This window comes from Pelophylax lessonae (assembly GCF_965119305.1).
Source record: "Pelophylax lessonae genome assembly, chromosome: 3".
Lineage (NCBI taxonomy): Eukaryota > Metazoa > Chordata > Amphibia > Anura > Ranidae > Pelophylax > Pelophylax lessonae.
This window is the reverse complement of record NC_138770.1, coordinates 32,467,907-32,492,971: the sequence shown is the minus strand read 5'-3', so window position 1 is coordinate 32,492,971 and position 25,065 is coordinate 32,467,907. Positions and strand designations below refer to the sequence as shown.

General features: G+C 47.3%; 2 protein-coding genes and 1 pseudogene across 3 annotated transcripts in view; 2 read left to right on the top strand and 1 right to left on the bottom strand.

Annotated features, from left to right (window-relative positions):
• Window positions 1-178, bottom strand: part of LOC309549916 (uncharacterized protein) — a gene marked incomplete at its 3' end in the record, with an annotated part of 179,893 nt that extends 179,715 nt beyond the window's left edge. Inside the window, exon 1 of the mRNA XM_082250405.1 lies at window positions 67-178. Within this exon, the coding sequence (XP_082106531.1) occupies window positions 67-150 (84 nt within the window). The 5' untranslated portion in view covers window positions 151-178. The remainder of the gene's footprint in view (window positions 1-66) is intronic.
• Window positions 1-25,065, top strand: part of LOC309550274 (uncharacterized protein) — a gene marked incomplete at both ends in the record, with an annotated part of 1,476,097 nt that overhangs the window by 806,322 nt on the left and 644,710 nt on the right. The window contains 1 exon segment of the mRNA XM_082250681.1: window positions 20,202-20,828. Within this exon segment, the coding sequence (XP_082106807.1) occupies window positions 20,202-20,828 (627 nt within the window).
• Window positions 3,258-4,137, top strand: LOC309549915 (annotated as a pseudogene). Its single transcript has one exon. The product of its transcript is annotated as an uncharacterized misc_RNA (transcript).

The window sequence follows — 25,065 nt, the reverse complement described above, 5'->3', positions numbered from 1 at the left end:
GTCAGTTCTGTGTTTTATTAATAGAGATAAGAGTGATGTCATGTGACCTCCCAGAATCCTCCTCACCTCTCCGGTCAGCAGGTAGATGATCTCCAGGGTGAGGTTTAGTATCTTCTCAGTCATATGACTCTGGTCCTCCTCCATCCTCATTGGTCATGTGATCTATACAGGTTTCCCTGTAAACCAATAATTGATGACGGAGAATGATGTGGACTGTACTGGTTGTACAATATTAGGATGGAGATGTATGGGGGATAATATGAGGGAAGAATGGATCCCGGTGGGATTATACAGAGGAACATTCAGTTTAGTGTTGTTTTCATCCAGAAGTCTCTTACCTTTGGCTTGACAGATCACAAAGTCTTTTTGCTAGTTTTTGATCTGCTGGTAAAGAGGAACAAATATGATTCTTTTTATGTCTAAATACCCCCCCCCCATCCCCCACACCTAATACAAGTCAACTAAGTGGTTTAAAAAAAAGACTAAACGAGAAATAGGAATGAACAGAATGTTCCGGCCCCGTAAGTGGGGAAATGTTCTGCCCCTGAAGGGGTTAATCTATGTTTCCACACTATATATGTGTGTATCATCATCTGCTGGAGATAAAAGAAGTCACAGTGACTATGGAGGAAGAGGACGGACATGACAGGGGGTTACTGGGTGTAAATAGAAAATAAGATCTTATTACCTCCTCTGCTGCCACTTCCAGCAACGTCTCCTCTCAACTTCCTCCTGCCTCACCTCTCCCCCAGAATTCCTATTTATATGCCTGTCCAGCGAATGTGGACTACAAGAAAATGGCCGCACTATGCATTCTTATGGGGAACTAACAGAAAATGGCTGCCCATACATTTTCAATGGAAAATATTGAGCACAAATCTATAGCAAACTGACGGCCCCCACGGCGCGCCATGCGGTCTTCGGGACCCAGTCCCAGTCCCGGGTCTCCTGGTCCCAGACAAGTGGCATCAGAAGGTCCTTAACAAAAGACCCCACCAGGACAGTCACCCCCCCCGCAGGAACACCGCAGCGGCCGTAATATTACTGCCCCCAAGGTAAGAACCTACTAGGAGAAGGGGGGAGAATAACGGGGGCTGGCTGGTATGTCCAAGAGGCCAGGGGAACCAAGGGATCTCCAGAGGGTCCAACAATTCCAAGAAGGGGGCCCACGTCCACCCCGAGACCGCCAGAGGAGTGGGGGAACAGCATTACTCACGGTACCAGGTGGGCGCCACTCCAAATAGACCACCTCCTACCCAGGGTGGGGGTGCTGCCAGCCAGGGGGTATGCTGCGACTCAGGGCGTTCCAGGTCATAACGTCCCAGCGAGACGGTCCACTCACAGGGTCTTCCCCATCCATCGGGGCTCTGTCATGGCGAGGCCTAGTGCTGGACTATAACCTGTTCACGCTCGGTGGCCAGGCTGGATCTAGATTATCTAGTGCAAAACTGCAGCCGGCTGTTGCTTGTAGTTCTCCAGGAACTCTAAACTAGTAAATAAAGATTACATATACCAAAAATTTCCCTTTTAAATAGCTAAGAACGAAATCCCAGCAGGGAATTAGGTCCTACTCCTAAACTAGCCAGAAACAAACGGAGGGCTATAGCAGAGTGTGTGGGGTTATGCCTGCAGGGACAGCCCCATAGGAGTAGTAAAGCTTTTTCCTGCGTAGTGTCCTATTCCTGATGGGAGAAGCATAACCCAATGGTCTAAGAAGATATGGAGCTACATCTGTCAATGAACGATAGAGAAATATTTCTATCCCCCTTGGTGGGAGTGGAGATGATCCCATCTATAAGGATATACAGTACATACACACACAGCACAAGGCCGTGTCCACACTACCAGACGTTTCTCAGGGCTGCAGTTCCTCTGAGCTCCACAAGGTGGTGATCTCACTTCTACTCAGACAGGAAGTCTCTATGGAATACAGACAGGAAGTGATTCCAGGTACACACAGGAAGTGATGTCAGATACAGACAGGAAGTTCCAGATGAAAGGTCAGTCAGGAGGAAGCAGAGAGAAGACATTGGTGGAAGAGGCAGCAGAGGAGGTAATAAGATCTTATTTTCTATTTACACCCAATAACATCCCCCCCCCCCCGTCATGTCCGTCCTCTTCCTCCATAGTTACTGTGATGTCTTTTATCTCCAGCAGATGATGATACACATATATAGTGTGGAAACCTAGATCAACCCCTTCAGGGGGGTCAGTTGATGAATAATATATCTTCCTTCCAAATATGGCCATACACGGTTCAGTTTTATCGTTCAGCCAGCGGGATGAGAGAGAAAAAAACTGAAGTGATTCCCCCATCCACACATCAAAAGGTGATGGGGGAATCCTCCCCGCTGCACTATTGTATTCTGACAATGGGGGGGGGGGGGGGGGGCGCTCCTCCGCTCTCAGAATACACCGATTATTGATAAAGCTATTGGCTGCAGCCGCTGATGGAGTTACTTTTATCTGGCAGTGACCACACATGGATGGAAATGTGAGCGATCCCTGCTGAACCAGCTGAATTTCCATGTATCAATGGTCACCTTAAGTGACTTCCTCCCCTCCCCCTCATCTCCTTCATTATGTAAGTCATGCTGAGATAATCTCCCATTGGCTGAGCAATGTTCTAATTTGTCTATGAGCTCCTTCTTGCTATTCCTCGTCCTGCCTGTTGTTTCCTTAGATTGATTTTCTGTGTAGTGACCCCGGCTTCATCTCTTGGATGCGCTCATCTGTTGCTTTCCCTGACCTTTATCGTGAATCCTGGGTCTCCTCCTCATCTCTTCTCCATATCCTCTTACACAGATTTTCTCCACACCTGCAGTGACCCTGGGGGGTGGAAACTTGGCACCAGCATGCAGCAAAATCCATCCCCACCATTAGGAGCTCCGGAGAAAATTGTCTGCTATTTACACTCCATTTCTCCGTGTGATGTTTGTGCAGATTAACTGTGACCTTTCCCTTTTTCTCCTGATGCATGATGGGGAAGGGGCTGTACCAGGAAGTCAGACACAGGTGTGTGGAGCCTGGAAGCAGCAGCATGGTACAGAGAAGAGATTACATCTGTTAGGAACAGAAGCTGTTATATTACGACTCCTCATGTCAGCATGTCTCTGAGTGAGTAATAAAGCTCCCTGGTCAAGAAGTACATCCAGCCTGTGTGTAACTTGCTGAGCAGATACTGGCAGCATTGCTAGCAGCACCCTCGTGTTTAAAGGACATAACAGTGGCGACGAGGATTGTGGATTTTAGCACATATGGCCTTCATAGGGTTTATTCAACCATTTGATCCTGCTGCTGAGTCATGGAGCTCCTGGGTGGAGAGGCTGGAGCAGTATATGGAAGCAAATAGTGTGGCTGCAGAAAAGAAAGTTGCAGTTTTCCTCAGCATTGGGACAAGCTGCATATGGTACTCTCAGAGACCTCATTTCTCCAGACAAGCTGGCCTCTCAGCCCCTGCCGGAGTTAATTCAGAAGCTACATGCACACTACAACCCAAAGCCGTTAGAAATCACAGAGCGGTTTAAATTCTACAGTAGGAGGCAGCAGGCAGGGGAGGACATAAAGACATTTATCATTGTTTTATGTAAACTAGCTGTCACTTGTCAGTTTGGAGACTACCTGCAGACAGCTCTCCGCGACATGTTAGTCATGGGACTCTGCGACCCAGCCATACAGAAATGCTTACTCACAGAACCCGACTTGACTCTGATGAAAGCCACTGACCTTCCTACGGTCATGGAGTTGGCTACACGAGATGCCATCCTACTGAAGGCACCGAATGACACACCTGCAAACCAGGGTGAGGAAATATTCCACACTGCTATCACCCGACACCAGGACAACTGTCCCCAAATCAAACTAAGTCTCACCACCCTACTTCTTCTGTCTCTAGGACGCCAACTTGCTACCGTTGTGGTAACACTACTCACAGTGCACCTGCTTGCGAGTTCAAGGATGTCGTTTGTTTTCTCTGTGGAAAGACTGGTCATATTGAGCGTGTTTGCCGCAGCTCCCGCTCCTGGAACGGTATCACAAGAGGTAGACGTACACAGACGTTTCATTTGGATGCGGATAATAATGGCTTCAGCTCTGATGAGGAGACCTGCGTCCAGCATGTTGGACTGTTTCGAGTAGCTGGGAGTACTCCTGTGATAAAAGTGGATGTCACACTCAATGGCTGTCCTGTCTCCATGGATGTTGATACAGGGGCGGCTGTGTCTGTCATTTCATGGTCTGATTTAAAGGCATCGGGTCTGTCCCTACCGCTCCAACCTACAAATCTTACACTACAAACCTACAGCAAGGAACTATACTACAACCCTTGGGTTATGTGAAACCCCTTGTTACATTGGGCAACCGCAGTCAAACTCTGCGCCTTTATGTTGTACGTGAAGGAGGTCCTCCGTTGTATGGTAGAGACTGGATAAAAGCCCTGGGCATGCCTCCTTTTTACCATTGCCCAATGTACATTGCTTTCTGACACAGACTATTGGGTGGAATCCCTGAAGTCTCGCTTTAAGGAGGTTTTTGAGGACTCTTTGGGCACCGTAAAAGGGAAGATGGCCCACCTCCTCTTGAAGCCTGGTGCTACACCTCGTTTTTGTACGGCAAGATCAGTACCTTTTGCCTTGTGGAAGAAAGTGGAAGCAGAGCTGGACCACCTATTGGCTGAAAACATCATAACAAAAGTTGATAGAAGTGAATGGGCATCACCAATTGTGTCTGTCAAGAAAAAGAATGGAGACATTAGGATTTGTGGGGATTTCAGGGTTGCCCTGAACAACCAACTTCTTGTGGATCAATACCCATTGCCTCGACTTGAAGATCTATTTAGCTCACTGGCTGGGGGGAAAAAGTTTACAAAAATAGACTTAAAGCAAGCTTACCTGCAACTGCAAGTACACCCAGATTCATGCCATCTGTTGACCATTAACACACATAAAGGTTTATTCCAATATAACCGCATGGTTTTCAGCATTGCCCCAGCACCAGCCATTTGGCAGCGGATCATGGATGAGGTCCTGGCAGGCATACCTTTCACTCAATGTCTACTAGATGACATGCTCATCACCGGTCCCACTGATGAAGAACATAGAATGTGGAAGCTGTGCTAGAGAGACTCCAAAGGTATGGTTTACGCGTCAATCTTTCAAAATGCAAATTTCTAAAGTCTCAGCTGGAATTTTGTGCCCACACGGTGGACTGACATGGGTTACACACTACTGAAGAAAAGGTTAAAGCCCTTACCCATGCCCCTACTCCACAGAATGTCACACAGCTCAGATCTTACCTTGGCCTGCTAAATTACTACCACCGTTTCTTGCCACACCTAGCACACCAGCTCTACCCGTTACATCGCTTACTGGATGCAAAAGCTAAATGGATTTGTACAGAAAAATGTGAAGAAGCCTTTCGGCTTTCCAAAGAACTCATTCTGTCTTCTCGAGTTCTGGTCCACTATGATTTAAAGAAACCCGTCACCTTGGCTTGTGACGCCTTGCCTTATGGACTGGGTGCCGTGCTTTCCCATGTCATGCCAGATGGCACAGAGCGCCCCTTTTCTTTTGCCTCCAGGTTTTTAACCTCAGCAGAACAAAACTACTCCCAGATAGACAAGGAAGCTTTGGCCATTGTATGGGCCACAAAAAAATTTCACACGTATATCTATGGTCGGGAGTTCACACTTATCACTGAACACAAACCTCTGTTGTCAATCCTGAACCCTCAGAAAGGAATTTCTACAACAACAGCATCTCGTGTACAAAGGTACGCTTTATTTGTGGGAGCTTAATTCTATCAGATACCGCCCCCATGATACCCATGGCAATGCAGATGCCTTTTCCAGATTGCCACTTGGAGACCACCTACCAAGAGACATACGCGTAGTGGAAATACACAAGCCACGGTCCTGCATGTCCACCTCCCTAATTGCCAGACATACAGCCAGAGATCCTTTCCTTTCTCAGATATTCTCATATGTTCAGACTGGATGGCCAGAGAAAGTTTCAAAAGAATTTCGTCCGTACTTTGCCAGAAAATGTGAGCTTGTGACTAATGCTGGTTGCCTACAAATGGGGCAATAGAGTGATTGTACCTCAGTCTTTGCAACCAACCATGCTAAGGATACTGCATAAAGGCCATCCTGGTGTGGTGCGCATGAAGCTGCGAGCCCGAAGCTATGTTTGGTGGCCACAAATGGATACAGCAATTGAAGATAATGTGGCTCAATGTCCTGGGTGCTGTCAAGCTCAGCGTCCCCAAAAGAGGGGAACCCTGCAACCTTGGCCATGGCCGACAGACCCGTGGTCAAGACTCCATCTTGATTTTGCTGGCCCAATCCAGGGTAAAATGTATTTGATCGTGGTAGATGTGCATTCAAAATGGCCGGAGGTTTTCCATATGCCTTCTATTACCTCAGCTGCTACCATTCAAGTCTTACGGAAGCTCTTTTCTCAATATGGATTGCCAACAGCCATAGTGTCGGACAATGGCACTCAATTTACTTCGCATGAGTTTCATTCCTTCCTCAGTGGCTTGGGTATCCAACACTACAGAACCGCTCCTTATCATCCAGCCTCGAATGGGCTGGCAGAACGGTTTGTGCAGACATTTAAGAAGCACTTACTGTCCACTGTGGACCAGGTTGGAATGTCAGAAGAGAAGCTGCTGGAGTTCTTGACCGTGTACCGAAACACGAATCACGCTACTACTGGGCTGTCCCCAGCTTTTCTTATGTTTGGCAGGCATCTCCGCACCAAACTTGATTTACTTCATCCATAGGAATAGTCATCAACACCTTCTCTGCCAGGCCGTCCTGGTTTCCATGCTGGTGATCTCGTATGGTTCCGGAATTACAGAGGTTTGCCTCCTTGGCTTCCTGGCATTATTGATCGGCCTCTTGGAAGGAGAATGTACCTTGTACGCCTGGAGAATGGCGTTTATGTTCGACACCTTTCACAGTTGAGAAAGCGCATTTGTCGGCTACTAGAGACAAATCCGACCCCTCTTGCTAACCAACCACCAGAGTCTACTCTGAGCTCTGCTGGTGACATATGGCATGGTGTCTGGCATGATCCCACAAGTTTACAACCAACCCCTGCAACAGTTGGTGACCATATTCCTGAGAAGCCCAGCCATGTGCCTGGAGTTACAGAGACTGATTTGTCTGTTGGACACCCACAAACATCTCCAGAACCTTTGACCGACTCTATCCCATCCAGTGCTGTGCCACTTCATAAGTCTACCCGCCAAAGACATCAAACTCCTCATTGGCAAAGTGCAGAAATCTTACGGGATACATTGGAGGTCAGAAAACGCAGACAAAGGGCTCATGAATAGAGTTGAGCGGACACCTGGATGTCCCGTGTTCAGCGGGTTCGGCCGAACTTGAAAAAAAAGTCTGGGTCCGTGTCCCGGACTTTTTCCGAACTTTACCCGGACACCGAACCGCATTGAAGTCAATGGGGACCCGAACTTTCAGGCACTAAAATGGCTCTAAAACACCAATGGAAAGGGCTAGAGTGCTGCAAATGGCAGTAAAACGTAGTTAAGAGCATGGCGAGTGCTCTGCAAACAAATGTGGATAGCAAAATAACTTAAAACAACAAAAAAAAACTGAAAAATAAAACAATGTTCTGTGAAGGACGAGGCCCATATGGAGTAGGAGGGAGGTTGAGGTGGTGGTGGATGTGGCGGTGTCATAGGCGTGCGCACAGGGTGTGCCTGGGCACACCCTAATCACCTAGGGCACATTAGCATTATCGCTCTGTTTGCCATGGGAAAGATCTCCCTCGGACCTGGTCTGCCATAAGAGAAGTGCCACACACTTCTATTTCACTTTGCCAGCAGGGAGAGTAATGTACCGTGGCCATATACATGTAGGCAAACACATGCATGTGTATTTAAACTTTGGGGTGCACACCCTAATGCAACAGGCTGCGCACACCTATGGGCGGTGTAGTTGGAAGCGGCGGTGGAGGAGGACGAGGTAGCCAACACTGCTTTTTTTCAGTCATTTTAAATGAGGGTACACCCCAAAAGAGTGAGAAAGATCAAAAATAGAACAATGGCTGGGTAAGGTCGGTATCTATCTCTATTCTGCACAAGGTACAGAAAAGTCCTGTGGCATCCATGCCTGGTTCATTTTAATGAACGTGAGCTTGTCCACATTGTCTCTGGACAGGTGGCTGCGCTTGTCTGTGATAACGCCCCCAGCCGTGCTAAATACACGTTCAGATAATACACTGGCTGCAGGGCACGCCAGCACCTCCAAGGCGTAAAGGGCAAGCTCAGGCCATGTGCCCAATTTGGAGACCCAGAAGTTGAAGGGGGAAGACCCGTCATTCACTACATGTAGGCGTATGCACACATACTGCTCCACCATGTTGGTGAAATGCTGCCTCCTGCTAAGACGTTCCATATGAGCTGCTGGTGCTGCTGTTTGTTGTGGCGTGCTGACAAAGCTTTTCCACATTTCGGCCATGCTAACCCTGCCTTCTGAGGTGCTGGCGGTGTCCTGGTTGCGTTGGCGACCTCCTCCTCCTCTGCCTTGTGCTTCCACTGCGGCCCCGCTGTCAGATGGGAATGCCAGCAGCATGGCGTCTACCAGCGTGCGCTTGTACTCGCGCATCTTGCGATCGCGCTCCAGTGAGTGAATTAAGGACGGTACGTTGTCCTTGTAACGGGGATCCAGCAGCGTGGCCACCCAGTAATCAGCACAAGTTAGAATGTGGGCAACTCGGAGGTCGTTGTGGAGACACTGCAGCATGTAATCACTCATGTGTGCCAGGCTGCCCAGAGGCAACGAAAGGCTGTCCTCTGTGGGAGGTGTATCGTCTGTGTTCTCTGTATCCCCCCAGCCACGCACCAGTGATGGCCATGAGCTGGCCTGGGGGGCAACCTGCTGTGAACATGGTTCCATCTCCTCCTCCATCTCATCCTCTAGAACTGTGCCCCTGCTGGACAATTGTGTCCCTGGCGTTTGTGTGTGCAGGAACCCACCCTCGGAGCCCCTTGCGAATGACTGCCCTGAAAGCCTTGGAAATGTTACCTCTTCATCCTCCTCCTCCTCATCCTGTGCCACATCCTCTTCCATCATCGCCCGAATCATTTTTTGAAGGAGGCATAGAAGTGGGATAGTTAAGCTGACAACGGCGTCATCGGCACTGGCCATGTTGGTGGAGTACTAAAAACAGCGCAACAAGGCACACAGGTCTCGCATGGAGGCCCAGTTATTGGTGGTGAAGTGGTGCTGTTCCGCAGAGCGACTCAACGCGTGCGTGCTGCAGCTGAAACTCCGCTATGGCCTGCTGCTGCTCGCACAGTCTTTCCAGCATGTGCAAGGTGGAGTTCCACCTTGTGGGCACGTCACATATGAGGCGGTGAGCGGGAAGGCCGAAGTTACGCTGCAGCGCTGACAGGCGAGCAGCAGCAGGGTGAGAGCGCCGAAAGTGCGCACAGACGGCCCGCACTTTCTGCAGCAGCTCTGACATATCGGGGTAATTTTGAAGGAACCTCTGCACCACCAAATTCAGCACATGCTCCAGGCAAGGGATGTGCATCAAACCGGCTAGGCCCAGAGCTGCTATGAGATTTCGCCCGTTATCGCACACCACCAGGCCGGGCTTGAGGCTCGCTGGCAGCAACCACTCATTTGTCTGCTGTTCCATGCTCCTCCACAACTCCTGCGCGGTGTGTGGTTTTTCCCCCAAACAGGCAAGTTTTAAAACTGCCTGCTGTCGTTTACCCCTGGCTGTGCTGAAGTTGGTGGTGAAGGTGTTACGCTGACCGGATGAGGAGGCGGTAGAGGATGAGGAAGCGGAGTAGGAGGAGTTAGGAACAGGAGGCAAACTGAAGCGCCCTGCAATCCTCGGTGGTGGAAGGACGTGCGCCAAATTGCTATCCGCCTCAAGCCCATCCGCCACTGCATTTACCCAGTGTGCCGTTAGGGAGATATAACGCCCCTGACCGTGCTTACTGGACCACGTATCGGTAGTTGGGTGGACCTTGGCACAGGTGGCGTTGCGCAGTGCACACCTGATTTTTTTCCCCCACTTGGTTGTGCAGGGAAGGGATGGCTTGCCTGGAAAAGTAGTGGCGGCTGGGCACGACGTACTGTGGGACAGCCACCGACATAAAGCTTTTAAAACTGTGCGTCTCCACCAGACGGAATGACAGCATTTCAAAGGCCAGAATTTTGAAATGCTGGCATTCAGGGCCAGGTATCGCGGGTGGGTAGGGGGGTACTTCCTCTTCCTCTGAAGTGTTTGGGAGATGGAAAGCTGAATGCTTCCACGGGACATTGTGGAGATGGTTGGTGACTCAGGTGGTGGTGTTGCTGACAGATCGTCTGTTTGCGGGGTGGCAGGTGCCGGTATCACTACAGATGTGGATGGAGAGGCCGAGACTGCAGCAGAAGAGGAAGCAGGAGGAGCCAGAGACCTTTCTTGGTTTTGAAGGTGTCTACTCCACTGCAGCTCGTGCTTTGCACTTAGATGCCTGATCATGCAGGTTGTGCTCAGGTTGAGAAGGTTTATGCCTCGCTTCAGGCTCTGATTGCACAGGGTGCAAACCACTCATGTCCTGTCATCAGCACATTTTCTGAAGAACTTCCACGCTAGAGAACTTCTTTGAGCTCGCTTTGGTGCGCTCGTTCCCTTGCTATGTTGGGCAGTAGCAGGCGTAGTGTCTAGGGCACGGCCGCTCCGCTTCTGCACCCTGCTCCCTCTTCTGCTGTGCTGGTGGCTCTGTGCGACCACCGCCTCTTCCTCCAAACTACTCAGGTCACCTGCATGACCTTCATTCCATGTGGAGTCGAGGACCTCATCGTCCTCCACATCATCTTTCTACCCAGTCTTCACCCCTGCCCTCCTTGTCGGTCTCCACAATTCTGAATGCAGAATGCAGCAGTTGGCACCTGCGTTTCGTCATCATCGGAGACGTGCTGCGATGGTCCTTCCATGTACTCATCTTGAGAAATAAGTGGTTGGGCATCTCTGCACTCAATCTCTTCCACTTCTGGGGCAGGGCTAGGTGGATGGCCCTGGGAAACTCTGCTGACAGAGTCATCAAAAAGAAGAGACTGCTGCATGACTTGGGGCTCAGACTGCTTGCCTGATTTGCAAGGGGGTGAGGTGAAAGACGGTTGGACATTGGCTGCAGGTGCCAACTCTGACCTTTCTGCAGTAGACTGGGTGGGAGACAATGTGAAGGAACTGGAGGCACTGTCAGCAACCCAATCTACTATCGCCTCTACTTCTGGCCTCATCACTTCTAGAGGCGTATGATGCCCTACCAAATACTGATGCAGGTTCTGTCGCCTACTCACACTTGAGGAAGGTGTTTCACTTGTGCGTGTAGCTGGCACAGATCGACCACGTCCTCTCCTTGCAACAGGAGCTCTACCAGCAGCACCACGACCCAGGCCACGGCCCCTATTTGACGGTCTCCTCATATTTCTGTAATTTATGATCTTGCCCTGGAAAGGTGTTTATTGAATAGCGGAACAAAACAACAACAGTATCGCACGGGTGTATCTCACAGTCAAATATGCAAACTATGCCGCAATTTAATGTTTTTTACCCCAAAAGGGTGTATATTATATAGCGGAATAGAAAAAAGGATAAAAAACGGTGTATCTCACACGTACAAACACAGACTAGGCCCCGATTAAAATTTTTTGTACCCTAAAGGGAGGATGAGGAAGAGGAGTAGGAGGAGTTCGGAACAGGAGGCAAACTGAAGCGCCCTGCAATCCTTGGCGGTGGAAGGAGATGCGCCAAACAAATTTAAAAAGGTGTATCTCACATGTATCGATACAGACTATGCCGTAATTTAATTGTTTACACTCCAAAAGGGTGTATATTGAATAGCGGAATAGGAAAAATTTTATAATACGGTGTATCTCACACATACAAACACAGACTAGGCCCCGATTACAATTTTTTGTACCCTAAAGGCAGGATGAGGAAGAGGAGTAGGAGGAGTTCGGAACAGGAGGCAAACTGAAGCGCTCTGCGATCCTTGGCGGTGGAAGGAGATGCGCCAAACAAATTTAAAAAGGTGTATCTCACATGTACCGATACAGACTATGCCATAATTTAATTGTTTACACTCAAACAGGGTGTATATTGAATAGCGGAATAGGAAAAATTTTACAAAACAGTGTATCTCACACGTACAAACACAGACAAGGCCCCGATTACAATTTTTTGTACCCTAAAGGCAGGATGAGGAGTAGGAGGAGGTCCGAATAGGAGGCAAAATGAAGCACCCTGCAATCCTTGGTGGTATGAGATGCGCCCCAAAAATTAGAAAGGTGTATCTCACACGTACTGATACAGACTATCCCGCAATTTAATTTTTTTTACCCCAAAGGTGTAGATTGAATAGCGGAATAGAAAATATGATATCAAAAGGTGTATGTATCTCACACGTACAGACCCAGACTAGGCTCAAATTACTATTTTTTTTGTACCCCCAAAGGCAGGATGAGGAGTAGGAGGAGTTCGGAACAGGCAGGAGGCACACTGAAGCACCCTGCAATCCTCGGCAGTATGAGATGCGCCCCAAAAATTGGAAAGGTGTATCTCACACGTACCGATACAGACTATCCCGCAATTTAATTGTTTTTACCCCAAAGGTGTAGATTGAATAGCGGAATAGAAAATATGATATCAAAAGGTGTATGTATCTCACACGTACAGACCCAGACTAGGCCCAAATTACTATTTTTTGTACCCCCAAAGGCAGGATGAGGAGTAGGAGGAGTTCGGAACAGGCAGGAGGCACACTGAAGCACCCTGCAATCCTCGGCAGTATGAGATGCGCCCCAAAAATTGGAAAGGTGTATCTCACATGTACCGATACAGACTATCCCGCAATTTAATTGTTTTTACCCCAAAAGTGTAGATTGAATAGCGGAATAGAAAATATGATATCACAAGGTGTATGTATCTCACACATAAAGACCCAGACTAGGCCCAAATTACTATTTTTTGTACCCCCAAAGGCAGGATGAGGAGTAGGAGGAGTTCGGAACAGGCAGGAGGCAAACTGAAGCACCCTGCAATCCTCGGCGGTATGAGATGCGCCCCAAAAATTGGAAAGGTGTATCTCACACGTACCGATACAGACTATCCCGCAATTTAATTGTTTTTACCCCAAAGGTGTAGATTGAATAGTGGAATAGAAAATATGATATCAAAAGGTGTATGTATCTCACACGTACAGACCCAGACTAGGCCCAAATTACTATTTTTTTGTACCCCCAAAGGCAGGATGAGGAGTAGGAGGAGTTCGGAACAGGCAAGAGGCACACTGAAGCACCCTGCAATCCTCGGCAGTATGAGAGGCGCCCCAAAAATTGGAAAGATGTATCTCACACGTACCGATACAGACTATCCCGCAATTTAATTGTTTTTACCCCAAGGGTGTAGATTGAATAGCGGAATAGAAAATAATTGGTGATTTTTCAATAGCACATGTGAACAGCAGTGTCTTATATCAGTCAGCTCTGCTGCAGGCTATGGAGGGAAAAAAAAAAAAAAGAAAAATTCCCCTTTTTAAGTTTGTAATTTTTAAATAGATTAGTACAGACTATGACACAATTTTATTTTTTTAACCTAAAAGGGTGTATATTGAATAGTGGAATAGAAAAAAAGTGTATAAATTTTGAAATCACTCAATAATAGCACATGTGAACACAGCAGTGTATTATCACAGTCAGCAGCACTGAAGGAAAAACGCTGCACACAACTGACTGATAAAAAAGATTTTTTTCTCCCTCCTCCTCAGCGGGCAAAAAGATTGTGTTCACACCACCCCACACACAGCAAAATCGATGTGGACCACTGACCCTGCCTATCTCCAGCCTCGCCCTAAAATGATCTATAAGATCGGTCACTGCCGGCACTGCAAACCCCCCACACAGCAAAATCGATTGTAGAACACTGACCCTGCCTATCTCCAGCCTGGCCCTAAAATGATCGATAAGATCGGTCACTGCCGGCACTGCAAACCCCCCACACACCAAAATCGATTGTAGAACACTGACCCTGCCTATCTCCAGCCTTGCCCTAAAATGCCCTAACCACTCGCCCTGCCTGCAGCACTCCGACCTGTCCCTGATTCTGAATTCTTTTCGGACACAATATAGTTTATGACTGTCTGTCCCTAATCAGCAGCCAGCACGTATGATGTGTGCTCTGTCCCTGTACTACAGCAGAATGACGCAGCGGCGCTCGGTCTCGAACATATAAAGACTTGGTCACATGCTTCAGATGGCCAATCACAGCTACTAATACATTTGTAGGCATGGCTGGGATGGCTTAAGGCACACCAGTTAAACGCTTGTTGATTGGCTGTTGAAAGCCCGCCATTAAAAGCGCGCCAATACATAAAAAACAGAAAATAAAATGACCGGGTAACAAAAATCCAATTATTCAGTACGAACACAAATAATACAGTCCGTGTTCGCTCAACACTACTCATGAAGTGTTGCAGAAATCACAGAACTGAGTTGGAGATGCTACTTGCTGAACTGGTCCTGTTTGCCTTTTTAGGTTATGTGTTGAACATTTTGTTCTCTTTTTTTTTTTTTTTTTGTTGTTTTGTTTTTGTTTTTTGGAAAGGAGAGGAGGTGTGATGTTTGTGCAGATTAACTGTGACCTTTCCCTTTTTCTCCTGATGCGTGATGGGGAAGGGGCTGCAACAGGAAGTCAGACACAGTGTGTGGAGCCTGGAAGCAGCAGCATGGTACAGAGAAGAGATTACATCTGTTAGGAACAGAAGCTGTTATATTATGACTCCTTCATGTCAGCATGTCTCTGAGTGAGTAACAAAGCTCTCCCTGGTTAAGAAGTGCATCCAGCCTGTGTGTAACTTGCTGAGCAGATACTGGCAGCATTGCTAGCAACACCCTTGTGTCTAAGGGACATAACACTCCACATGTCACCTGAGCACATGAGAGTTTCGTTTCACACATTCCTGACAGATTTTTCTATCAGAGTTCACTCTTCAGTTTAGGAGAGGTAGGACGCACCCTGGAACAATGATTTAGTTTGCAAGGGAGCTTCATATAGAGGACTCTCAAATCTCTCCATTCAAATGTCCCTCCCTTCAGAGTCTATATGTCCTATGACATCACACTGACCTCACAGCTCCCCACCCCATGTCTCTCCCTTGGACAGAGGGGTGGCTGTAGACGTTGTATACTTGGACAGAAAGGTTACTGTGGACATGGTATACTTGGACAGAGGGGTGGATGTCGTATACTTGGACAGAGGGATGGCTATGGACGTGGTATACTTGGACAGAGGGTTGGCTGTGGATGTGGTATACTTGGACAGAGGGGTGGCTGTGGACGTGGTATACTTGGACAGAGGGGTGGCTGTGGATATCGTATACTTGGACAGAGGGATGGCTGTGGACGTGGTATACTTGGACAGAGGGGTGGCTGTGGACGTGGTATACTTGGACAGAGGGGTGGCTGTGGACGTGGTATACTTGGACAGAGGGGTGGCTGTGGACGTCTTATACTTGGACTGAGGGGTGACTGTGGACGTGGTATACTTGGACAGAGGGGTGACTGTGGACGTGGTATACTTGGACAGAGGTGTGGCTGTGGACATGGTATACTTGGACAGAGGGGTGGCTGTGGATGTGGTATACTTGGACTGAGGGGTGACTGTGGATGTGGTATACTTGGACTGAGGGGTGACTGTGGATGTGGTATACTTGGACAGAGGGGGGGGGGCTGTGGATGTGGTATACTTGGACAGAGGGGTGGCTGTGGACGTGGTATACTTGGACAGAGGGGTGGCTGTGGATGTCGTATACTTGGACAGAGGGGTGGCTGTGGTATACTTGGACAGAGGGGTGGCTGTAGGCATGGTATACTTGGACAAAGGGATGGCTGTGGATGTGGTATACTTGAACAGAGAGGTGGCTGTGGGCGTGGTATACTTGGACAAAGGGATGGCTGTGAATGTTGTATACTTGAACAGAGGGGTGGCTGCGGACGTAGTATACTGGGACAGAGGGGTGGCTGCGGACGTAGTATACTGGGACAGAGGGGTGGCTGTGGATGTGGTATACTTGGACAGAGGGGTGGCTGTGGACGTGGTATACTGGGACAGAGGGGTGGCTGTGGATGTGGTATACTTGGACAGAGGGGGGGGGGTGTAAACGTAGTATACTGGGACAGAGGGGTGGATGTGGACGTGGTATACTTGGACAGAGGGGTGGCTGTGGACGTGGTATACTTGGACAGAGTGGTGGCTGTGGATGTCGTATACTTGGACAGAGGGGCGGCTGTGGGCATGGTATACTTGGACAAAGGGATGGCTGTGGATGTGGTATACTTGAACAGAGGGGTGGCTGTGGGCGTGGTATACTTGGACAAAGGGATGGCTGTGAATGTTGTATACTTGAACAGAGGGGTGGCTGCGGACGTAGTATACTGGGACAGAGGGGTGGCTGCGGACGTAGTATACTGGGACAGAGGGGTGGCTGTGGATGTGGTATACTTGGACAGAGGGGTGGCTGTGGACGTGGTATACTGGGACAGAGGGGTGGCTGTGGATGTGGTATACTTGGACAGAGGGGTGTCTGTAAATGTAGTATACTGGGACAGAGGGGTGGACGTGGTATACTTGTTTTTTTTTTTTTAAATGTGTGACACAGTTCCCCACACACGGCTAATGTGTAAGGTAATGTCTACAGGCTGTAAAATCCGTTTGAAAAGGGATAGAAAATTGGCTAAAGGACAGAGAATAGTGGTTAATGATTCTTACTCTGAAAGGTATAAGGTTATCAGACCGGTGTGGGTATAGGATTGAATATACACAGGTTTTCTATGTTGGTTAATCTGAATTGACTTGTGTCTTTTTTCAACCAGATTAACTATGTAACTATGTGTGTGGATGTTATCTATATCATTGTGTGTGTCAGGTTCCTATAAGGTGTCAGGATGTCGCTGTCTATTTCTCCATGGAGGAGTGGGAGTATTTAGAAGGACACAAGGATCTCTACAAGGACGTCATGATGGAGAATCAGCCGCCCCTCACATCACCGGGTAAGAGGAGACTTTATTGTAAAGGAGAGAGCAGTACGGAGGCTCCACCTAGATCCCCCATCATCTGATAAACACATAGAAACAATGTATTCAGTCAGTGTGTGTGTTTCCTACAGATGGATCCAGTAATGGGAACCCACCAGAAAGATGTCCCTGTCCTCTGTATTCCCGGGATTCCACACAGGAAGGTCACACCATCCCTCACCATCATCAGGTAGATGAGGAACAATCACTGATAGTATCATTAGGATCTGTACATTATCTGCATTGTTACCATTGATGTCATTTTTATTATATTTTCAGAGTGGAAACCTGAGAGATTCTAAAGTTAAGGTTAAAGAAGAGATAAAAGAGGAGGATGATGAGGATGGGGTGATGAAGGAGTCAGAGTTTCTAAAAGAACACAAAGATCTGTACCAGGACACCATGGTGGAGTCATCCAGCTACAGAAACCCACCAGAGAGATGTCCCCGTCCTCTGTATTCCCGGGATTCCACACAGGAAGGTCACACCATCCCCCACCATCATCAGGTAGATGAGTGACAATTATTGGTAGTAATGATTTATATACAGTATATTTGTTACAATTCATTTTTTATTCTATATTCAGAGTGGAAACCTCGGGGATGATAATATTGATGTTAAAGAAGAGTATAAAGAGGAGGATGAGGAGTACGGAGTAATGAAGGAGTTTTCAGAAGGACACAAGGATATGATGGAGCCACCTAATACCAGGAACCCACCAGAGAGATGTCCCCGTCCTCTGTATTCCCGGGATTCCACACAGGAAGGTCACACCATCCCTCACTGTTACAAGGTTAGTGGGCGGAGCTTATAAAACACAAACTCATGGAGACAGTGTGTGGAGTGTTAATGTAATATTGCAATATTAAATCGTATATTTTACAGATGATTTTCTCTCTCATTTTCCTGATTTAGAGTGGAGATCCAATCGATATAGAATTTGAAGTTAAAGCAGAAGAAGAAGAGAGGTATGTGAGGGATGATCAGCAGTCTATGGAGTAGGATGGAATAACGGGGACATTTATAGAGGAGGACACTCCTACAGAGATCAGCACAGGTGGGTCATTAACACTAAATACATTCCTCCACCCATACTGCTCACTGATTGGTCCAGAGTAGGGCGGGGACTGGGTGATATCAGCCTGTAATCCCCTGGTCACTTTCCTGAGCTGTGTTCCCCGTCCTGTATTCCTGTATTTCTCTCGGATAATCTTCCTTCTCTGTACTGCAGACACAATTTATGTATCTAGACTGGATTTATGGAGATTCTGGGATTCGGCTGGCAGTAAAATGTTGATTTTTACCATAGGTGTTGCTTGACCTAGGCACCTGGGGTATGTACCTTGGGTCTTCTGCCCCATGTCCGGGTCTAGCAAGATCTCTGACAGAACAATTCTCCCGGGATTACTTGCTCTGTTGTTTGCTGGCTGTGCCGGGTGGAGGGATATGTCTGTATATTCTCACACCCAAGTCACTGAGTGCAGTCTCAGGAGATGGGAGGCAGCGGTGTGGGACCTCTGCAACTGATTAGTGAACACAAATATAATGACTCCGGAACCCTGCACTATATACTCTATATTGTACATTACATACTCCTGACCCCTGCACCATATACTTTGTTGTACATTACATACTCCTGACCCCTGCACTATATACTCTATGTTATACATTACATACTCCTGACCCCTGCACTATATACTCTATGCTGTACATTGCATACTCCTGTCCCCTACACTATATACTCTATGTTGTACATTACATACTCCTGACCCCTGCACTATATACTATATGTTGTACATTACATACTCCTGACCCCTGCACTATATACTCTATGTTATACATTACATACTCCTGACCCCTGCACTATATACTCTATGCTGTACATTACATACTCCTGTCCCCTACACTATATACTCTATGTTGTACATTACATACTCCTGACCCCTGCACTATATACTATATGTTGTACATTACATACTCCTGACTTCTGCTCTCTCCCCTCTACCCACTGCTATATATACACATAATATGGATTCTCTTTTGTTACGCCCATTTCCTACCAGCTGGACATTTTATATCTGATGATTTGATTGGAGGACAGACTTTTACATGTTGATAATAATGTGATAACATCCTCCAACTTTGGAACCTTAAACAGAAAGTGATAATGAGGGAGGAGTCAGTAACCAAATGATGGTGGTCTTCAGGATCAGTCCAGTCTTCATCTTGGTTGTTCTCCCCCCATCCTCACTCTCTGAACTCTGGTGGGGCTCAGCCCCGCTGTTATTCATGACTAAATTATTGATTGAATAAGGAAGTGCAGGACTTCTTGTGTTGGGAAGATGACAATGAGTGATAAGGGGGAGGGGACATAATCCCCTCATCACTGTCACTACTATAAAAGACAGTTCTCGTTGTCTTCCTCTTTGACTAAGGTCCATGAATAAAGAAATGAACTGGTAGGAGATCAGAGGACCCATTTACTAGTTACCTTGAGGGGGCAATTGAGAGGGAAAGCTGCCTGATGTGGGCGGAGTCCTGGTTTAGGGGAACCAATCTGCTCATGTCTAGTAATAATCTTTGTATTTCTATTTTAGTAGATGGACGGGAGATGAGGAAAACCTCAGAGGATTGTCTCACTTTGTCTCCAGACTGTAAAGTAGAAGATGAGGACATCACACAGTATAGTCCAGGAGAAAACCCGGCTACCTCAAATGTCCATCCGGCACCACACAGTGTAGATGGACCATCGTATTCCTCTTATCCTGAGGAACCTCAGACTGTGAGGGACGGTGCTGGACCATCGTATTACTCTTATCCTGAGGAACCTCAGACTGTGAGGGATGGTGCCGGACCATCGTATTCCTCTTATCCTGAGGAACCTCAGACTGTGAGGGACGGTGCCGGACCATTGTATTCCTCTTATCCTGAGGAACCTCAGACTGTGAGGGATGGTGCCGTCCTTACAACAGATAAGAGATTCTCCTGTACTGAGTGCGGGAAGTGTTTCCGTTCTAAATACAAGCTTAATGTGCATAAAAGGTCTCACACCGGTGAGAAGCTGTATTCCTGTCCTGAGTGCGGGAAATGTTTTTCAGAGAAATCCACTCTTTCCATGCATCAGAGATCGCACACTGGTGAGAAGCCGTATTCCTGTCCTGAGTGCGGGAAATGTTTTTCACAGAAATCCAGTCTTTCCCTGCATCAGAGATCTCACACTGGTGAGAAGCCGTATTCCTGTCCTGAGTGCGGGAAATGTTTTTCAGTGAAGTCTGATCTTTCCAAGCATCAGAGATCGCACACTGGTGAGAAGCCGTATTCCTGTCCTGAGTGCGGGAAATGTTTTTCACAGAAGTCCCATCTTTCCACACATCAGAGACTGCACACTGGTGAGAAGCCGTATTCCTGTCCTGAGTGCGGGAAATGTTTTTCAGAGAAGTCTGATCTTTCCAAGCATCAGAGATCGCACACTGGTGAGAAGCCATATTCCTGTCCTGAGTGTGGGAAATGTTTTTCAGATAAGTCCACTCTTTGCAGACATCAGAGATCGCACACTGGTGAGAAGCCGTATTCCTGTCCTGAGTGCGGGAAATGTTTTTCAGCGAAGTCCGATCTTTCCACACGTCGGAGATCTCACACGGGGGAGAAACCATATTCCTGTCCTGAGTGCGGGAAATGTTTTACACAGAAGTCCAATCTTTACAGACATCAGAGATCTCACAAGGGGGAGAAGCTGTATTCCTGTCCTGAGTGAGGGAAATGTTCTTCACGAAGTCCTGTCTTCCTGTACATCAGGGGTCCCACACAACCCTGGAGGTGTATTAGTGCCTTGAGTGCGGGAAATGTCTTCTATATGAATGTTGGTGGACATGTGGGGAAGAAGCACACCTTGATATACACCTCAGATATACTCCATGGCTGATCTTCATCATGTAAGAAACCCTTCATAAGGAGAACAGAGATCACCAAAGACATGGATGAAGTGTTGTCCCGTGTCGGCCATTGATAGCAGGAGAAAAATTAAAAATGGAGTCCTTATCTTTCATTGGCTGAGTACATTTTGTGTGGGAAATTTTCACAAACACTTACAGATCGGGTTGTTATAAATGTGTTGATGAAATGTGACCCGCATTCCCCCAGTCACGGTGAATTTCCCATAATGGTCAGTTCCATCTAGTGGCCATAATGTGCTTTCCTGACAGATGTCCATGGCAGCGTACTTTTGGGTAGCCGCGCCCTCGTTCCTCCCCCATAAGACCCCACCCTCATAAATGTTCAGGATAAGCCAATGGCTGCGTTCCTTTTTTGTCCTCCTCACTTATAGGACCATTTTTGTATGAAGTTTTCCTACCTATTGGAAGTATTGGTGGGCGGGTCTGGTGCTGGGCAGCTGTGCGGGATGTCAGGAGCTTCCTTTGGTATCCAGAAGTCTTCCAGGATGTCCCGAGTGGTCATTGAGTCCCCAGCTATCAGCGGGGTGGTGTTATGGCACACATATGTAGAGGATCCTGGAGAGTGGGCCCTGCCATCGGCGGCCATTTGCATTGGCTGGGAGCCCAGCTGTTAGCGGGTGGCCATTAAGTGTTAGACACGTGAAATTTGTTTCAATGCGAATACAAATTCCGACAAATTTCTGGTTATTCCTAGATTTGGATGTATCCAAATCTCCAAATGAAATTGCAATGAATCTCGTTGAAATCTGTTAAAATTTGTTTCATTTATTCATTTTCTACCTAATTCTAACTTTTCAGAACGATTCGGATCAGTCAAAAAACGATCGATCAAATTCTGTGTGAAGAAATGGCTGGCTGTTAAGCAGCAAGCTGGGAAGCCGGTCGCCCACATCCTTGACAACCATGACTCATCAGCTGTCAGCGGGCTTCCCCACTGACAGATGAATGGAAATAAAAGAATGCCAGCATTGCTTGGCAATAGAAGAAAACAGCGTGCCCCCCCCCCCCCCCCCCCAGTCCATACCAGGCCCTTAGCAGCCAAAATAAAAAAACAGCGTGAGTTCTCCCCTAAAATCCATACCATATCCCGGCATGCAGCCTGGCAGGTCAGAAAAGTGGGAGGGACGAGTGAGGGCCCCCCTCAACAATACCAGGCCACATGTCCTCAAAATGGGGGGTGTGGGTGCTTTGGGGAAGCTCTGCCCCCCCACCCCACCCCAAAGCACCTTGTCCCCATGTTGATGGGGACAAGGGACTCTTCCCCACAACCGTGGCCTGTGCTTGTGGGGGTGCCTGCAGGGGGCTTGTCGTAATCTGAATGCCCCTTTTCCCAAGGGGGCCCCCAGATCCCACCCCCCCCCCATATGAATTAGTATCAGGACCATATAGTATAGTATCGTGTGATTACTGCAGTGTCAGCGCTGGAACTTTGGTGTTATCGGGACCATAGTACCCGTACCTATTCACCAAAATTTTTTAAAAAGTAATAAAAGCACACACACAATTTTTGAAAAATCCTTTATTAAAGAATAACTACTGCAGGCTCCACCATTTGACATTTCTTACATAGGTAAGGGGAGTTGGTTACCTGTCTACATCACCTGGTGGCATTGGCCCTTTCTGACGTTATGGACCGGTGCATGCTGGGTCTCTGATGTCAGAAAGGGCGGTGCCACCAGGTGATGTAGACAGGTGGCCCTGCCTCTTACCTATATAAAAGATGTGAAACTGGGAGCCTGCAGTAAGCAGAGGGCCTCCATGATGGCGAGAGCGTCTTTTTAAATTAGTTTTTTCGGGTGTGGCTGGCGTTGTGATTGATGACGGATCTACAGCGGGGGGATGCTGGTTTTTATTTTTTAATAAAGGATTTTTCAAAAATGTTGTGTTTTTATTACTTTTTGACACTTTTTTGGTGAATAGGTACATGTACTATGGTCCTGATACTCATTCACATGGGGGGGCGGGATCTGGTGGCCCCTTAGTAAAAGGGGCTTTCAGATTATGACAAGCCCTCTGCCTGCAGACCCCCTCAACCACAGGCCACGGTTGTGGGGAAAAGACCCTTGTCCCTATCAACATGGGGACAAGGAGCTTTGGGGTGGGGGGCAGAGCTGCCCCAAAGCACCCCCCCCCCATGTTGAGGGCATGTGGCCTGGTATGGGTTAGGAGGGGGGTCTCGCTAGTCCCCCCTTTCCTGACTTGCCGAACTGCATGCTCAGGTAAAGGTCTGGTATGGATTTTGGGGGATCCATTTTTTATTACATTTTGGTTTGGGCCTGGTATAAATTGGGGGGGGGGATCCCACATAATTTTTTTAAACATTTTTCTATTGCCGAGCAATGTCGGCATTCTTTTCTTTCCATTCATCTGTCAGTGGGGAAGCCTGCTGACAGATGATGAGTCATTGGTTGTTAAGGATGCGGGCGGCCGGCTTCCCAGCCCCCTGCTTAACAACTCGCTATTTCTTCACACAGAATTCAAATCAGTCAATCGTTTTTCGACGGAATTCCGATCATTCTGACAAGTTGAAATTAGTTAGAAAATGAATAAACTAAACAAATTTTACCAAAAATGTATATAAATTTAACAAAAACTATACAAAAGTAAACAAATGCCATAATGAATCGAAATTAGTAACATAACTAATCTATCCGAAACGAAACAAATTTTCCCATTCTGCACGTCTCCTAAGCGTGCCCAACCCAGATATAGCAGTTGTGTTCCTTCCTCTGGGATCCCGGGTCGCCCTGCGGATGCATCGATTGCCCCATGGAAGAGGTGCGGGACACGTGAGTATGTTTGTCTTGAGGTCAGCAGAAGGGAGCAGACGCCATGCGGGCTGCTAGGGAGTAACCAAAAGGAAAACATATGGAGAGGACTCTGCTCTCTGGGTGATCGATGTGCATTGCAGCATCTTATCAAAGTTTGCTCCAGTCGCCTACCTTTGTCTTCTTTTCTGTCCTGAGGAGAGAACTGTTTGTAGAAGCAAGGTTTGCTTTCTGCGTAGCGGTACCCCCGCAGGAGCCGCTTGGATATTGGTTTCCCCGGGCCTCCCACTGATTACTCCACAGCCAGATACAGGGTATTTTCACACAGCCAGGTGCACACACTCTTCCGCTCGTTGTCTCCAATGACCAGTCTAGGGGATGTGTTTTTATGTTTTATTTGGAGAACTTGGATAGGAGAAGAAAAACCAGAGCTATCATGAGAGTCCCAACATCCTATCTGTTCAGAGAAATGGGAACCTACAGATGTTCACAAGGAACCACTGTCATATGTGTGGACTTTAAGGGCACAGCATGAGACAGATAACAACTACATGGATTTATCCTAAAATAACATTTATTGGTTTATCTAAAACCAGATCTCAATAAAATGAGGAAACTGGCCCCAAACTGAGCTCAGCTCGTACACAGGAGATCAATGTCTCCTACTAATTTCACTCATGTACATCATACATATATAAGGATAAGTTGGTATATATCATAAGGTTTGTGTAGGTATAGATATTTCCTCTCTTCACTTAGATGTAACATTTAGTGACGGCCATGTACTTTATTACTGAATATATCTTATTACTATTATAACAATCTCCTTACTATATGGATTTCTTTGGCTCAGCTTTTTTTTGTATACATGTCTGCATCATATTTGTTACTGATGTCAACATTTGTATCAATTACTGTATGTATAATAAATGACTACGTTCAGATTCTATTTTTGTATATCTTAGTTGCTGACCTGCCTCATTTAAAGTCCCACGACCTCTGTTTTCTGTTTGCATTAACCATTAGGGATGGAGGCACGTCACTGTGTTTGCTTTGGATCATATTCCTCTATCTTCGTCTGTTCACTGGTCAACGCGTTTCACACAAGGCTTCTTCAGGACTATGAAGATGTACAGGCAGTTTTCTCTTAAAATGAACAGACTCGATATTAGTGTTTCATAAACATAGAACATAATCTGTATTTATGTACATCATAATAAATACAAACATGGCTTACTAGCAC